The sequence below is a fragment of the Ochotona princeps genome, chromosome 1 (genome assembly GCF_030435755.1).
Source record: "Ochotona princeps isolate mOchPri1 chromosome 1, mOchPri1.hap1, whole genome shotgun sequence".
In the NCBI taxonomy this organism is placed as follows: domain Eukaryota; kingdom Metazoa; phylum Chordata; class Mammalia; order Lagomorpha; family Ochotonidae; genus Ochotona; species Ochotona princeps.
This window is the reverse complement of record NC_080832.1, coordinates 158768237-158780330: the sequence shown is the minus strand read 5'-3', so window position 1 is coordinate 158780330 and position 12094 is coordinate 158768237. Positions and strand designations below refer to the sequence as shown.

At 48.2% G+C, this 12094-nt stretch overlaps 1 protein-coding gene across 1 annotated transcript; it reads right to left on the bottom strand.

Moving 5' to 3' along the window:
* Positions 1-216: 216 nt before the first annotated feature.
* LOC101534504 (glial cells missing transcription factor 2) lies at positions 217-6680 on the bottom strand. Its single transcript, XM_058672519.1, has 5 exons — positions 6556-6680; positions 4054-4306; positions 3755-3867; positions 3042-3167; positions 217-1155 (listed from the first exon to the last, which is right to left on the bottom strand). The coding sequence occupies exons 1-5, from the start codon at positions 6643-6645 to the stop codon at positions 217-219; spliced, it is 1521 nt and encodes a 506-aa protein (XP_058528502.1). The 5' UTR covers positions 6646-6680.
* Between the last annotated feature and the right edge of the window lie 5414 nt (positions 6681-12094).

Below are 12094 nucleotides of genomic sequence, written 5' to 3'. Positions count from 1 at the left end.
CTACTTCTAGGTGGCAAAGTTGGTCTCAGGATGTTGTGCAAAATTTCCCCGTACTGTCTAAACATCACCAACTGGTAATGTTGATAATCAGTATCCTATCAAAAACATAGACTTGTATACAAGAGAAATCTTCTCACCCAACATGAGATGTGTATAGGCAGGCAGTGGAAGACGCAATGGCATCAAGAAACAGGATGGTACACCTTGGAGTAGCTTTCAAAAGTCCTCTCTGTCATAGCTCAAGAATGGGACCACTCTATCTGGGTAACTTATTGCTGAGTCCAGCCCAGACAGACACACATCCCAAGCATCTGCTCTGTCTGTGCTAGAATGAGCCTCCTCTGGAGGGAAGTCCAGTGTGGGGCTCATGGCCTGGCAATCTTCAGCAAGCTTCAAGCCAAAGATCCCTGCAGGTGAGGCTGCCTGGGTGGTACTGGCTTCAGGATCCAAGGGTTCAGGATAGACTGGCTGGAGGGCATTTTCAGAAACATAGTTGCAGCTGGAAAGGCTCCCCTGCTCCAGCACATTGTCACTGTAGGGCCAAACCCGGGGCTGGAAGGCCTGGTAGGACACTTTGGTGGTGGTGGTGATCACTGTTTGCAGGGCTGGAGCACTCACTGGGGAGGATGGGAGGTGCCTGCAAGGAAGCTCTGGGTTATAACAGGGTCTGGTGGCCACAGCCTGGAACTCTCCATGGTCAATCCTCTCCTGAGAACCAGGTCTACCAGGAGCTGGTCTCCAGCCATGTTGCTGACTTGTGAAATCAAAGCTTCTCTCATGGCTGCTGTAGGAACTGATATCATAGGGAAGCGTGTTCAGATGAACCCAGTCTGTGTTACTAGACACAGAGGTGGACTCTGCATATAGACTAGGATACGGGCTCGGGTATGTGCACCCAGGGCCTGCCAACTCATAGTGGCAAGGTGGCCTGGGCAGATAGAGTCTTGTGGTTGGGTACTTGCGAAAGGACGGCATTATATCTCCTTGGAAGGTGGCCAGGTCACAGGTGGCTTTGTAAGCCTCACAGTTCGAGAAGGTGGGCCAAGACTGGGTTGGAACAGCAAAGCTGATCTCAGCAGTGGTATCAAGCAATTCAGAATTTTCCAGGGGTGATAATTTGTTGAAATTTCCACTGCTGTCTTGATTCACTTGTGCCTAAAAAAAATTAAATATAGATATATATGAAAATTATGTGTGTACCCTCATCTGTAACAACAGCCAAGCATATACATACAAGCTGACCCCCCAGTTGGTGGGCTGTGTGTTGTAGACTCTGTACTGCTCAGAAACTGGATTTGAGCCCAAGTCCTAGAGAAAAGCTTGAGTTGCCTTGGGCATGAATACTACCCAGTGAACAAGCAAGATTCTCCAGCAGACAAGCATTTGAGTTTGAGCAGCCAATGATCCAGTTCTCACTTGTACGGTAAGAGGGGAGACTCAGGAACCATCTAGTCCTGGGCTCAAGTCCTCCTCCTTCTGCCCCTCACTAATGAAACACATTACCCAACCTCTCTGAGCCTTGGATTCCTCATGTCAAACATGGGACTTAATAACAATAACCTCATCATAGGGATATCATCTTCAATTGAATGTAATCATCAAACAAATGAAACACTTAGTGCCTGGTATGGAGGAAGGACAAGGCTGGTGCCAGTTTCCATTATGCCCACACCAACACCCTGCCTGCTTGACAGGCTTTGGCTGAAAGACCAACTGCATCAAAGTGCCCCAAGAAATGCTCTCTGTTTCCATGTAAAGTAGCGGCCAGTCCTCTGGCAAGGACGCATCTGTTGTAATCCTCCTTACTCACAGTTTGCTTTTTAAAGATTTTAATCACCTACAGCCACCTACTGTCCAAAAAAATATATTTTTTTTCTTTGTGTAACTTTTTAAAAAATTATTTATTATTTAACTTCAGTAATTACATTGTATTATGTGACACAATTACATAGATACTTGATTTTAAGTGGAAATTCCTGAAATAAGCAGTGTATGGATTTAAATAAGTTTTATTAGTTTGTTGATATAACTGTTCTATTAAACTTTCTCATAGCTATGAACAGATATTTTTAAAAAAGTACAGAGGGGGCTCAGTATGAGTTGTAGTTGGAAGCGTCCACTGGGGGTCTTGGAATCTCTCTCTCATGGTTAAGGGGTTGACTGTATTTCTTTATCACTATTGGATAATTGTCCTTGTATTTTGTATGTCAGCACATACCCTAACTACATTTTTGTCCTTAGATACTTTGGTATTTATGTAAAGATTTATTTTATTTTTATTGGAAAGGTAATTACAGAGAAGAGAAGCGTAGAGAGAGGTCTTCTATTTGCCGATTTATTCCCCAAATGGTTGGAGCTAAGGAAGCCAGGAACCAGGAGCTTCTTCTGGGTTCCCCCACATTGGGTGCAGGGGCCCAAGTCCTTGGACCATCTTCCACTGCTTCCCAAAGTCATTAGCAAGGGGATATATGGGAAGTGTTGTAGCTGGGACTAGAGTGAGTATCCAGATGAGGTGCTAGCACCACAGGGAGAAGATGAGCCCCCTATGCCACTGTGTCACCTCCAAAGGACAGAGGTAGTATTAAAAAGGAAGGATTAAAATCCTTCTCCAGAGGTGGCTTTGCCACAGCAGTTAAGTTACTGCTTGGGTTGCCTCAAGCTCTCTCTGAATACCTGGATTCGAGTCCCAGCTTAACTCCCTGATTTTAGCTTCCTGCCAATGTGCCCACTGGATGGGGGCAGCAAGGTGATGGCTCAAGCAGTTGGGTCCCTGAGAGATGCAGATTGAGTTCCCAAGGTCAAGGCTTTGCCCTGACCCAGCCCTGGCCATTGTAAGCATTCTGTCTCTTCTGCCTTCCAAATAAATAAATGAAAACTTGGGAATTTGATGCCAATGTTGACTTCATGTACTTTTGTCACAGGTATGCAATTTTCCCGTAAGAGCATAGCTCTTCAGCTAATAGTGAGATTCCCATTTCAATAATGAGTATATCTTGCCATGGAAATAGACAGATTTCAGTCCTGTGCCAATTCCCCGTTACCTCCGGTTCTCGAATTCTCTTTTTCTGGGGTGGGTAGAAAGCAGCCATGTGTCTCTTGATGGCACTTCTTCTAGCTTCCGTCTCTGACTTACTCTCTGGTCTTGGGTGATCATGGACCCCCTTGGCCTGCATTAAAGAAGAAATGAGTCATAGGTTGGTTCTTCTAAAGTGGTGGGTGAGAAGGCTTGGTTCACAACAGTCATTTAGTGTGGTCCTGCTAAGGGAGCTGCAGGTGGAACCTGAAATTCAAACAACCTCTAGCAGGTCAGTTTTTAAGTCGATAATTTTGTATGGCTCATGAATGAGGTTATAAATCTCCAAATGGCCCTTGACAGGCAACATGGCTTCCTACCCTAGCAGCTAGCCCTGCTGGCCTAACTTAATCATACCCTCCCAAAGATCCCAAACTGATGTTTCCTAAATCTTAGAGGGAAAAAAAATTCTTGAACAAGAAGAAAATGTCATCAATCATAGACACCTCAAAAGATGGCTTGCAGTCCTTCAATCCTACTAAACAAAGTATTACCACACCTTGGCTCACTATTTCTGGCCCAGAAGTACATAGCCTACAAGTGATTTCCTAACAGGTCCCTTGGAGAGGCAGCACCCACCTGCTGGAGCAGCCCCCACCCTTCCCAGGGGTCACGAGTGTGACTTGGCCTCTCAGCTTCAATGAAAACACCCATCACCAACTGTCTTCTCACCTTACCTACCTGAAAAAATATGGCGTGGCCATCAAGTCGCCAGAAATTGGTCACAGGGTATCCGCTGTGCCCGCGACAAGGAATCAGCTCCAAAGGGGAGTGACAGTTGGGGCATGGCTTCTCTGTAAAACCGAGAGAGAGAGAGAGAGAGAGAGAGAGGAGAGAGAGAGAGAGAGAGAGAGAGAGAGAGAGAGAGAGAGAGAGATGAGTAATATGCACGTCCCAGGGACCCTCTAAGGGAACAAAGAGGACAGTGGGTCCCTGGGAAGAGGGGGCCAGGGACTCCCAGGCTGCCCCTGCACCCTCACTCTGCTGTTTTAGCCGCGCCTTGTCACAGATGGCGGGTCGCAGCTGCAGTTGGGAGCCGTCGGGCAGCATGCAGGCCCGTGTGCACACGACCACGCCCAGGCACGACTTCTTGAGGATATGGCCATTGTGGTTGTTGGTGTTGCGCATGGCCCAGCCGCTCTGGTGGCGTTGCGCCTTCTTTTCATCACTGCGGTAGATGAAGCGCACGTAGCCGTCGGGCCATTCCCGGAAGTGGTCGAAGTAGACTGGCTCCTGGAAAGAGAGGAGGCCCGTGTCACCAAGCTCAAGTTGCACGTGCTGGACTTTGAGTTTTTCCGCAGGCAGGATAGAAAAGAAGCAGGTTATTGTTAAATCCAAAAGTGTGGCAAAGCACCGGACTACATTGTCACAAAATGTTGCACCTCCTCTGTGCATTTTGGACAAATGGGTAGGCACTAATGAGTGCGTAATGCCCATCTCTAAGTGCCTCCCTGTCTTACTTCACACAAATTATCATGCCCATGTAACCCAATAGAATGGAGGCCTGAGAGGTTGGTTGGCCTGTCCAATGTTACACAGCTCACAGCTTCCTCTAGGATTTACAACCTGGCTCTTGAACTGCAGAGCCTGGAACTGTTGGTTTCTCACCATTTCTTGATTTGTTTAAATGTTATTTTCAAGTGAACTATGAAAGTGCCAGGGTAAAAGGAACTGGAATGATCTGTCATGTAAAGGATACATAACCTTAATAATCTTTATTGCAATCCAGTGTGTTTTTCTCCCAAAACTCCTGACTTCCTCCTGTGCTAAACCTGCCAGTCATATCAGCAGTTAATGCCCACAGCACATCCAAGAGGCAAAGGTCGCTGTAATCTTGGGCCAAGAATGGCTCTTGCATTTTGAAGTACTTGGGGGGAAATCAGAATTGTATCTAGTAATATATGGAACTTATATAGACTCAAAGCCACAGTATCTAAAAAGTTCATTGGAACACAGCTACAGTCTTCCACATATTGTCTATGGATGCTTCTTCATTATAATGTGGTATCTGGGACAGAGACAGAGCAACAGTAACAGACTTCATAGCCTTTGAAATGTTATATTGATGTAAATTAATCTGTTAATTTGATCTTCATTTCCAAGTGATATTTCATATTACTAACTCTAGGCAAGTATCTTTGAACATTCAACTTTAGGTCTTAGTTTATTATTAAACAACAATTGGGGGTCTACATTATTTGAAAATCAGAACATCAGCGGTGGATTCCAGGATTGGGTTCGTTTGTTCTGATGCGTTGGCGCATGCGTGTGTGTGTAAAGACACACACGGAGAGAACACAACCACAGCGCTGAGACACAGTTCAGATCATTATCTAGTTCCTCCACCCCGATGACAGGTCAGTCACTTGAGACTAAGACAGACTCAAGGCTTCCCTCAAGGTCATGCAGCCTAGTGAGCTGGTTTCTCCTTCAGTCAGCCTGAGCAGGGCTAGCATGCTAAGCTTCCTCCATTCTCATTTAGCATCCCAGTGAGGCTGTCCCTTTTATGGTATTACACACATTCCCCACGGAAGAAGTAGTCTTCCCAAGGGGGAAAAAATGTTTGAGCAATGAGCCATTGCTGCATTATCTGGAGGGGACTCTTCTAAAATACAAAGTCTGAAGGTTTTCCATGAAAATGCATGTGGATGGAAGTCAGGCAGAATGAAAAAAAAAATCGGTGAATTGTGATCTACTCGCACAAAGACAGCACAGCGACTGTTTGAACTTATTCCAAACCTGCACATCCAAAGAAGGCGATGAACACAAGTGAATTCAAATTCATCTGACACATAATAGGTCTCTGAGGTTGCCACCACACCGCTTGGCAAATGTGAGGAAGCCATTGCCATGCTTCTGCCACCTGTATCCACGACCTCAAAGCCACCCCCTTAGTTTTGAGACAAGCCCAGCATCAAATATAGCTGCCCAGTTTGTCCTCTGCACTCGGACCGCTTCATAGAAAACAAATTCATCCTAAAGGAATGACTATGGTGCAGCTTCAAGAGCATCCCCAGGGAGCTTCCCTCAGGCAGGCGGTGGAGGATGGCTGAATCAATGGCTCAGGCTGGACTGTTCCGTTTTAGATCCCAGTCACCTCCATTTCCCATCATAGCTCCTGATTTTGATGCCAGAGAAGCAGTGTTATTTACATTTCTGTTAGATTTCACCTAAGTGGATGAGCGGAAAGGCATTCTGAAGATAACAGGAGGTAACAGGTGCTCCTACTGTCACTGGCCACTGGGGACTTGGAGATGGAAGGCTATTTCCAGCTGCCTTCCACAGGTCTTTACACAAGTGTGAGGAAATTGCTGGGACAAGACACTTCCTCAAGCCGACCTCTACCTTTTGTAGACAATGCAGGAATTTTCTCTACTTTGGAGGGGTCTCACAATTTTGTGGGGTCTGCTAGCAGGGTTCCTATCCTCTCCCCTTCTCTGGACGGACTGCTCCATGTGTCACAGCCACTGGGTTTCACTCACCTGAGGCATATGCGGATCATTGATGTCCCAGGTGAGCTGCATCCCGTGGGAACACGCACGGTCCGCATCCTGCCCCGAGTCGGCCGGCATCCTCGCGCCTGGCTCGCGACTCTCGGCCCAGGATCCTGCAAGACAGAGGGGAGGGGGGGGGGGGGGACGCAAGGTACTTTCCCTCGGAAAGGAAAGGGAGAGGGAAAAAGACGAAGAGAGAGAGAAAGAATCGAAAATCCTGAGAGAGCGAGAGAGCGGAGGAGAGAAGAGAGGAAAGGAGAGAAGAGTTGAAAATCTTGAAGCTGGACGGTGGGCAGGGGAGCTGGGCGGAGCCCCGTTTGAAAGCACTCGCCTGATCCCAGCATCTCTCACGCTTATAGCGCAGGTGCTGCCTCTGCGCCTTTCCTTGGGTCGTCCACGCTCCCGGCTCCGGTCACCCCCCTTTCAGACCGAGCCAGCGTGGGAGACGTCAAGGTCATGTCGAGGCTCCCAGGCGAGCGAAGAGAAGGGAAAGGGATAAGTTAGCATGTCTCGGTTAAGTTGAACACCACTTTGGATCTGTAACTGGGCTCCTTCGTTCCGGAACAGGTGCTTGGCTCCAGTCCTTTGAGGCGGAGATTTTCCCAGCAAAGTCCCCGGGAAGCCAACAGTGAATTTCGCTGAAATGCGAGGGATCCTTGCGCTGGATTGGGGGCCCCCCATCCCAGCTCCTTGCGACAGGGGTTGCGCCGGGTCCCAGAGGAGTCTCCGCTGTTTGGGACTAGGTTCATCCACGCCGCCGGGGACTGCAAAGAGACCTGGCCCGCACGACCAGAGCCCTGGGTGGGAGCCCCGAAGGAAGGGGACGTGGAGGGGGGTCGGGAGGAGAACTCCTAAGTCCCCACCTCGAAGCCACGGCTTTCCACCTGTTAAACGGTTCCCAACCCCTTTAACACGACTTTTTAAAAATACGTAATTTATCGATATTATGGAAACCTTAGGACAGGAATCTCATCGATTCTGTCTCAGTCTAGCGAAACTTTGCGGGACTAGAGAATCCTTGGGGGAGGGGGGAAGAATGTGGCCCCAAAGGGCTGGGACCTAGCCGCAACTGAAGTGACAGAGAAGTACTCTATGGCTGCGCAGGCCGGCGAGGGACGGTGGGCTTTCCAAAACCAATTGTTTTTTGCAGCCCTAGCCAGAGAGAGCCGACCCCTTGCGATGCGCCACTGCAATTCGGAACCAGCACAGCTCCAAACTCAGACGCCGCTCTCCCTGGGATGCGCCGGGGTGGGGGCCGCCAGCTAGGAGCTGGCGGGGGTAGGAGAAGCAAATGCGTCTCAGGCGCGCATCAGCCTGAGAGCGTGAAGGATTATCCGCGGATTATCCGCGCGGTCCACGCGGTCCAGCCAAGGGCACGGGCAAGCCTGCTTAGTCGGCTAGCTTTCAGAGCAGCTCTCCAGAGGCAGCGGAGTTCTGCTCACCAACGGGGAAAAAAAATCCGAAAGGCGGGGGAACAAAGCTTGGTTCATTCTCAACATCGCACGTCCCGGGGACTCTATTGCCCCTTGGCTTTACTCAGAGTTTCTGCTTAAGGTCTCTCTCAGCTGGTCCAGGCGGCAGGGAAGGCACCGGTCTCCTCCTTGGGGGGGGGGGGAGGTTTCGCCCCACCCGCCTTGTCTTTCTTGTCTTTGCTGCCGGACTATGCCGGGTTCTGCCGCCTCAGCCTTCCCGCGGCTTTCGTGTTGTCTTCCGAAGTTAGATTAACATTCCTGCCTTGAAATTTTTAAAAATATCGTTATTTTGGTAAATGTGCTACTTTACATCCATAAGTGGCTTTACAATAACTCCAGAAAGTCACTTATAATTACCACTGAAAAGGCATGAAAATTAGCTTCTGATCTTGTGCAAACCTGGTTAGGTTTGTTGGCTCACCCCTTTCGGAGTGTGACTACAGGATACTCACCCTTCAAAAATCAAACTTTCAAAAAAGATGTATTTATTTTTATTGGAAAGTCAGAGATACAGAGAGGAAGAGAGAAGAAGATGTTCTGTCCTATGATTCACTCCGCAAGTGACCGCAACTGCTTTCCCAGTTCACAAATAGGGAGCTGGATGGGAGCGGGACTGCTGGGATTAGAACTATATGGAATCCTGGCACGTTCAAGGCGAACACTTGAGCAGCTAGGCCACCGCCTTGGGCCCCCCAAAATGAAACCTTTTAACATAAAGAAAACTCAATTTCTAAATGCATCCTAAGAATCTACTAAAGATGCAAAGCCTCTCCTGTGTTTTGTTTGAGAACAGTAAGAGCATCTAATTCTGTGTTGCCATAAAATGTCTGGTAAAAAAAAAAAGGAAGCTGATCAAAGTTAAAATGTAATTAATAATAATTCTTATTATATTTTTACTGCCTCCTGAAGATTTGCATGTATTGCTACTGTAGAGTTCCAAAGAATACATAAAATACATTTTCCCCAAATCATGCCCCCAACCTCATCTGAAAATAATTGATGATAGAGCTGGTGATGTGGCCTCAAGGACTAAGCCACCATCGGCATCATCAACATCCCATGCAGGTGCTGCTTTGGGTCCAAGCTGCTCTACTTTCAATCCCTCTTCCCACACTAGTACCTGGGAAAGACAGCCCAAGGATCACACTGAAAGTGTGAGGGGAAACCTGTGTTGACTAAAGGAGACTCCAGTTGCGTCCTCTATAGCTTTGATGTGGACGCATGTACATGCCACTACATGAAATCGCACAGCATCTAGTAACAGTGTCTGTTGATTTTTACTCAAGGGGTACTTCCAGTGGAAGCGTCATTTTTTAAAAAGAAAAATCATAAAGGAAAAAGAAGGAAGGAAGGAAGGAAAGAGAGAGAAAGAAAACAAACTTTGAGGGTGGGCATGATGGCCCAATTGGCTAGTCCTCCAATTGTAAGCACCAGGACACTGCTGATTCCTGTCCTGACTGTTCCAACTCCCTTCCAGCTCCCTGCTTGTAGCCTGGGAAAGCCTAGAGGATGGCCGCAGTCCTTGGGACCCTGAACCTACATGGGAGATCTGGAAGAAGTTCCTGGCTTTGAATCAGCTCAGCTCTGCCCTTCGGGGTCATTTGGGGAGTGAACAAACAAATGGAAGATCTTTCTGTCTCTCCTCTCCATAAATCTGCCTTTCCTATAAAAGTACATTTTTTTTAAACTCAAACTGCAGTTTTATTTTTTTGCTACTGTATTCACGTGTCTTTTTTTTCAAACACCCCTTTTCTGCCACTCACGCAGAAGGGCATTTAAGCAAAGCAAAATGAAAACATCTCTATGGTCTCCGGAGCGTTGCTGTAATTTTAGGGGCAGGCCTAGTTCTTGGCAGGGAAAGAGTGTAGCTTGGATCCATTCCAGTTAGCGCACAAAAATCAGCTCTAAGGGCTTTGACGCGTAGAGCGAACGCTTCACCAGCTCTGGCTTCGTAATTCCGCGTAGGAGGGAAAGCTTTCACCGAGTTCGTGTTCCAGGGATCACCATTTTCTGCGGGTGCGCCTGTGAGCGCGCGCCCAGGGGTCCCGACCTGAGAGCGCTGGTTAGTCAGGCGCGCATGTGTCTTGATTTCAATCAGAGTTGTTGTAGGTTTCAGCGGCCTGTCCATCAACTGGTATTTCTGGAGAAGCTCTAAATCCAGACACCTGCCACCCAGCGTCCTCCACCCGCCCGACTCATGGGAGGTGGAATGGAGAATAGCGCAGGTGTGTGCGCTCAGGTGAGCGGCGCGCCCGGGGCCAGGAGCCGGGGACCAGGGACCGGGACCGGGACCGGGGAAGGCCAGCGTCGGGCCGGAGGAGCACAATGCCGCGGGTGAGTGACCCTAGTGGAACCCAGAGTCCACTGAGCCCTGGTCTCTCGGCCACTAGCCTGGCGGGCTGAGTTTTAAGCTGTCGGGGAGGCTCTGAGCTCAGGGGATGGGGCAGCGGGTCCGGTCTGCGGCTTCAAGCTTCTTAGGTTTAGTCTGAGTGTTTGGGCGGCAGAGGGACGGTGATCTAGTTCCTCGCTACTACAGCGCTCGGGAAGGGGGGGGATTCGAGTTAGAAAGCGACCGGGCAGATTTTTTCAAGTCGCTCTCTCCGGGTCCAGACCCGTGGTCCCAAACGCTGGGACTCCAGAAAACTTTTGCGACTAAGTGAAGACCTCCTAAGGCACCCGCGGTGCGGTTCTGCCGAGTTGCAACATTCGTTTAATTGGCGTTAATTAGAATACTCCGTTGGTGAAAAAGTCAGTCTGGATTTGAGTCTTTGACTTCATATCCCTTGTTTTCGCGTTCGTAAATAGTGGTGATAGAATATGACAAAAGTACACCGTTGGGGAATTTTTTGGTCAAGTTCGAGAAGTAGCACCGTTACCTCTGTCTAGACATCAAAGCGGACTTTAAAATACTGTGTGTCTCACACTTTCCAATCCCATTGTGAGGGTGAAGTGAGCAGGGAACATGGAGTTCTTTAATGTGGTGGTAAGGTGTTGCAGAACCAGGGCTTGTTTCCTGAAAAAAAAAAAAAAAAATATAGAGCTCAGACAATTATCAAAGTTTCTGGACATTTCTCTTGTGGTTTGATTCTTGAAATTTTCAGTATGGAAGCCCTTCGGTGTTGTTTAAATTTGTACGGAAAACACTCCTGAGTAGAGACCCTTTGTTTAGTTTGTACTTTGCAACCTGACATTTGACAATGGTTGGTTCTAAACAGTTGTACTTTATAGCGGCACGATGGAGTTTGGCTTTTTTTTTTTGTAAACTTGCTCAAATAGGATGCACTTTGCTGGTAATCTTCGTGCTGTATTTGTAAAGTTTTGTTTTGAAATGCTGTTTTACTCTGACCTGAAAGAAGTGGAACGCACAGTTAAAATTTTGTGTTGAGGGAAACAATAGAAGGCTTAAAAAAAAACTTTGAAGTGGGATTCTTTGAATGTTTAAGTCTTTTTGTTGCACACAGAAAAAGAAAGGTCCTTTGACGTCTGTTAAAGAAGATGATGGGACTGAGAGCCCCCAAGCTGCTTTCTTGGTAAAGACTGTTTCTTGTTCTTTGTGTGGGTGAGTTCCAGTCCCTTCCCTGTTCCCCAGGGGCCATCAGCACAATGGTCCCTTCAGTTCTCAAGCCAGAAGCAGAGAAATCTATCCTTTCCTGAATCTCCCCCATCCAGTGTATCCACGCTTCTGGTCAGTTTTCACCGTCAGCCACCCTGAGCACCATAGGCTGCAGGATCCTGTGCCTTAGTGCTGTGCTGGATGTAAGCAGCCAGAAATGAACCAAGCTCAAGCAGTGCTTGCCCACATGATTGTGGCAGAGTCAGGGAGGCAGGTTCCCAGCCAAGAGGAATTAGGTGTCGGAATGGGAAAGCAGAGACCTGCAGATGACAGCCAAAGGTTTAGGTTGATTCTGAGAGGAGGGACAGTCATGGTAGGGTTTTCAGCAGGCAGGACTGGGGCTGCCAGGTAGAGGATAGGAGTTGTAGGATAGGAAGTAGAGGATGAGAAGGAGGCCCAGCTGGGTGCTCTCCAGAGGTTTGACCTCAGCTCCAGGCATCCT